This window comes from Morone saxatilis, unplaced genomic scaffold (assembly GCF_004916995.1).
Source record: "Morone saxatilis isolate NCDOM2014 unplaced genomic scaffold, NCSU_SB_2.0 Contig5, whole genome shotgun sequence".
Taxonomy (NCBI): Eukaryota; Metazoa; Chordata; class Actinopteri; family Moronidae; genus Morone; species Morone saxatilis.
The window spans coordinates 21462351-21467805 of record NW_023340095.1 but is presented as its reverse complement, the minus strand read 5'-3'; the positions used below and the strand labels follow the sequence as shown (position 1 = coordinate 21467805).

Here is a 5455-nt window from a genome sequence, read left to right as displayed (position 1 = left end):
GTGAACAATTGCCAAGTGGTTTGGAGGTTTGTCCATGTTGTTTTGAGAATGTAATTTCTGTTTCAAGAAATGAGCCAAACCAATGGAGAAAAACTGTAAAGTAAAATGTCTCAACAACTACTGACACTCACATTCATCACAGGTACCTTAAAATAACAAAAGTTAACCTCTGACTTTTTGTCTAGCACCATAAACCAGTTTCTTTTGTTCATGACCTTCCCCTCAACCTCAGCAGCATGGGAGTAACAACAATTTCGGCCTTTTTTAAAGTTTTTTTGTCCCTTTTTAACCTTCAAAAAACTCTCTAGCGTCTGATATTCTATTTGGGTCCACCCACTCTCGCAGACCGAGACAGGTTGTGACTAGAGAATAGCACAGAATGTGACGTTCAGTAGTGTTATGGGTTAAACATGCAGAGTAAGATTCATATTTACCACTTTTCTGGCATAATAATTGAACTAAGCATGATAGCCATCTTAATCAGAATCTTGATCGTAATCTTAATCCTAATGTGTTGCTCTGAAGTAGCTAGAAATATGATAAAAGCATGAAGAAATGCAGAAAACAATATTTAAATTATTTTTAGGGGGACCTGCTTTATATTGTATATTGTATTGTACTTTTTAAAGCAATGTTATTTAGTGCTAATTAGCAATGTGTGCATGCTAACATGCTGAACTGAGATTTAAACATCACCAGCTTAAGGCACTGCTGTGACAGAGTGCAGGCTTTCAGAGCTTCTGTTTATTCTCTAACTGAATCCTGATGATTGTGTGTGAAATGTGCCATTGGATGAAAACCACATTTCTGTACGTGTGTGTTTGCATGGATGTGTTTATGTGCTTGTCTATTCCACAGTAAATATCTGTGCATGTTTAAACACAGATGTGGGTTGTGTATTAGCGCATGCATGAATGTACACCATACGACAAACATGCAATAGCAGTCTACAAATATTAACGGTTCCATATTGACACTGTTGTATACTCCCTTGCACACATTAAATTGGTAGGCAGTGTATTTTTTTTCTGAAATTAGTGCAGTTGTGCTTAGATTAGCTTACATGGTGGTAGTTTGACTGTATCCATCAGTCTTGTTGAAAGTGATTCCATTTAATTCCCAGCTAGTGTTACAGTGACGTTCCACGTTGGTCCCACAGAAAACCGAGCAGTTCAGCTTGATCCCAGAGCCTGGTAGAATGACCAAATCATATTTCATATGAGACATTATGTTATGTACAAGTCAGGTGTTGTAGAAGTGACAAGACTGTCGGCCCCTGTTTGTTGTATTGTGCACAAGGACTCACACAGTGGCGGTAATACACCTACCAGGCTGGTTGTCAATTTCTGTTAAAACCCAAAAAGAAGAAGACTGCAAGCATGAAGTCTACACACCGATAAAATAAAATAAAATATTGACTTTGCAAATGTTTTATGAGGAAGGAAATGCATTCAGCACATTTGATTTCATCATTGAATATCTTTGATATAGTCATGACTGGCTATCGAGCACCCAGGGACATAGGCCTTTATGACCATTTCTGTGTTTTCAACGAGAGTAATCAGGTGTCTTTTTTTTGTTAAAAATGGAAAATATCAGACTGCCCTTAAGAGAAAAAAAAAGAAAGTTACTGCTCAGCGTGATTCCAGAGTTTTAATAGAGTCTGATCTGAGATTCAGCAGCTGCATCAAAGCAAATACTGTACTGTACTGTTTTCAGTTTTATAATATATACCACTTTTCCTACCTTCATCAGCAAACAGTTCCTTGTCGGTGGGAGAGATTATTTCTGGTTTATTGTGGTTTATTAGTTCTGTAGGTAACCACAAACAAAACACAACAATGAGTTATTGTTCCCTTTCTCTTCTGTAGGACAATTCACAAGAGTCACATTTCAGTGTTATAACCTTAAGTAATCATTTTTTATCCAATACACAAAATAAGACCCAATTTCTGCTAACCCTTACTTTCTGATCTCCTTTTTCGTCTTTTGTTTCACACTACCCCAACTAAAGAAAAAAATGCTCTCTCACCTTTACTTACTAGCCTCCTGGAGCCTGACGACTTGTACACCTTGTTATTGTGTTTCCAGGTACAAATGCAAGTGTAGATGCCCTCCTCAAATTTGGAAGCATTATGCACCCACACAGTATCTTTATCTTCACCTTGAAGAAGTTTGGAGTCCTGCAGCCGGGGAAGGATAATACAGAAGGAATCAAACAGTCATATGGCAGGAATTTGGAAGAGAGTGAACACATTTTAACCTTTGAATAACCACGTTTGAATCATGGAATTATCCAATAAAAACTGTAAAATAAAGACATTTTGGAAAATAAGACTTTATGTGCTGTCTTTAAGCCTTGGAAATAGTTTTCCTAGCTTTCATATTAATATAGTTTGTTAAACTGAATAATGCTTATCTAAAAATAAGTAGCACACAGAAAGTATCAGCTAAATTTACATCAACAGTCCAAACTATTTTAAATTACAACAGATAGTTATTAATTACTTTACAACCCATTTGGCCTTCTAAAAGAGTAAAGTTTTACTCTGTGTCCCTTAGTTCGCTAAAATATTTTATTATTTATATCATAAATAACATATCATAACATAATAAATAAAATATATATAAACCAACTGAAATGTAACTGTTATTTTCTCGGACATACCTGCTAACTAACTGCTTAATCATCAACATCTTTCTTGGTGAGAGCCACACATGTGGCAGTAATCAAATTAGTAGCCCAACTATGAGTTTTTCAGCTAATTTACTAATCCATCTACTTTTCCTTTGGTGTATCTGTAAATCATACTGATTTTGTACCGTACACTTAAATTCTGTGTGTTTGTACACATCATGCCTCTGGAAAGGACACAGTGAACTCAGCTTAACATAGAATTTAAATATCAGTTTCACATCCGTCTTGGAAATGATGGAACTATGAGGGCCACATACAGTGTAAGAAATTACATTCTGTAATTCTGCCAAATTAAATATCTCATGCTGTGAGCCATTGCAGCAGCAGCTGGGATTGGGGCATATTTAGTAACACATATGAGCAAGCAATGATGATTAAAGGGAAACTATTAGTCTGTTACACTACTGGCCCACAGCACAAAATGGCCACAATATATCTGTGAGTACTTGATAGACTTGCTGGAGCTGTTATTTAAGTTATTTAAAGGTTTATTTAAAACCTTTGAATGAAAAAATTCTAAGAGGCCTAAACAACAGGTTTTAGAATAAAGACTCTTCCGTACCATTTTCATGAATGAGCTTTGTTAGTTATACAAATTTTAAATCCTCATGAACTCTTTCTCCATCACACACAAGTGGCATTCATCATTTTTACACAGATGATTTACACAGAAACCACATGATCATACCTTCTTCCAGCTCCATGTTCCATTGAACATCTTGCATGTGTCGCTGACCGGATCTGGACATCTGACCTTCTTGTTCACGGCAGAGTTGGGGGTTGTTCCAAAAAGCAGTGCCTCATCCATTGCATGGCTTGCTTTGAAGACTTCAATTTTTACACGATAGTTTTTACAGTTTCCTGATGGCCTCTTATGTCTAGAAAAGTAGTAGATTAAGATCACGGACTGTATTAACAGATCATCTCAGAGAATGTGTTTTACGGTTGCCAAAAGATCAGGGCATTCATTTGATCTTACTTTTAACGATTGAAATTAGCTCCTAAGTTTCTAAAGCTGCAAAAATGTTTTTTAGAGATAAGCCATCTTACCGGCCAGTGTACAAGCCAGAGTCCTCAGAGCTGAGGTTTAAGAAAAAGAGTGCACCACCATGGTAATGTACTGTCTCGTTCTCATTAGTGGAGATCTCAATCTGGGAGTTATTTTTGCGCCACGTGAACTCTTCATCAGGGACGTTGCTCTCAGTCAGTGTTAAGGGCACAAAATAAAATGCTTCACCTTCAAGAAGCTTAAATGAGTCGATGAAAGAGTTCTTACACTGGAGTGTGGCTGTCACTGAAAATAAAGAAGATGATAGACATCATGATGATTATGATGACCAAATTATTAGAATATTGAACTGCTGCAGTACTAATGCAATACGAAAGGAAGTTACCTAATACCAAAGAGATTTTTAAACTTTGTGTGTAATACATGAAAGTAGGTGATGAAATGTTTGCTGTCTGTGGTAAAAATACTGCAAGTTTTAAATTCGCTCCAGCATCATAATGTAAATGTAGTCATCAAAGACACCCCAATCCTTTATAGAGACTTCATTGTGACGTTAACATGTAGATACAGACAGGATAAACATGCATTAAATGGAGCGAAGCTAGCTATGCTGCTGCTCTATAAGATATTGCTGTCTGCTGCGCTGTAAGCCCCACCACCACCCCAGCATCCACCTGTAGGCTCCAGCTAGGGGTTTAAGGTAGTTTAAGGTATTAGCTCATCACTCCCCAATATCTCTACGTAAACATAAATGCAGGGAATGATGAGGTCGGAGCCTAACCGCCAAAATCTAAATATGCTATACTGCTGTAATAAATTTCAAACGTGAGTTGTCTGACTGAACTATATTTAATGTTAGTGTTTAGATGTATTCTCTGGTAAAGGATAAGGCTAGCTTTATTCTATATTTTTGTTATTGAAAACAAATCCCAGGAAAAGAACAAAACTAACAATGTACTGTACTGTGGCACTCAACCCCAAGCCATTTAGTTCTTACTGAAGACATAAAAACCTTAAAATTACCATTATTATTACATATAAATGTACACCTAAAAACCTCAAACAGGAGGAAACAGTGCATTTGCAAGGAACTATATTCAGCTGTGGATTAATACACATTTCTACAAATAACACACATCAGATAAGTTCATTGTTGGTGTTGATGTTTGAGCATAGATACAGAGAACAAAATGCAGTAGAATCATCCCACTACCCTCCATTAATATATTTAATGTGGCTGCTAACAATTTAAGAGGGCCATTTCACTACATGCGCCGCGTCAGCACTATGAGTGTATATACTGCATGTGTGGTTACAGCTGCATTAGCAAATCCATTAATGCACCATTCTTGTCCATGTATTCTTCTAAATCATAATGTAAATCCTACCTGAACATTCAGATGCAGTGATCACCATGACGATGAAGAAGAGAAGTCGGGAAGTATCCATTTCCTGAGAGACACATTTCCTGAGTACATTCAAATTCATCTATAGTGCTGCTTCCTGACACTGTATCTGACACACCCACACAATGATATGATCATGACCGTTTCAAAATAAGTCTAACAGGAAATTCTTATTATCAGCCTGTTACAGTCAGTAGTTTTTAGTTTTCCCCTCCTGGGTGTTACTGTCTCTCTGTCTCTGTGTGTGTGGACTCCTTCCACTCTCCCTGTTGCCTGGGGACCTGATTACCTGCTCACCTGTCTGACCTGTCTGACTGCTCAAACCTGCCAGCCATCAACTCA

General features: G+C 37.2%; 1 protein-coding gene across 2 annotated transcripts in view; it reads right to left on the bottom strand.

Moving 5' to 3' along the window:
* The window catches only part of il1rl1 (interleukin 1 receptor-like 1), a 13561-nt gene that overhangs the window by 6241 nt on the left and 1865 nt on the right, over positions 1-5455 (bottom strand). Inside the window, exons 3-8 of one of the 2 annotated variants that reach the window (XM_035676015.1) lie at positions 5096-5159; positions 3749-3992; positions 3387-3576; positions 2033-2183; positions 1747-1812; positions 1064-1190 (exon numbers count right to left, since the gene is read on the bottom strand). In XM_035676015.1, the coding sequence (XP_035531908.1) occupies positions 1064-1190; positions 1747-1812; positions 2033-2183; positions 3387-3576; positions 3749-3992; positions 5096-5159 (842 nt within the window). Of the gene's footprint in view, positions 1-1063; positions 1191-1746; positions 1813-2032; positions 2184-3386; positions 3577-3748; positions 3993-5095; positions 5435-5455 lie in introns of those variants that run through there. The other variant, XM_035676014.1, reaches the window with a different exon arrangement.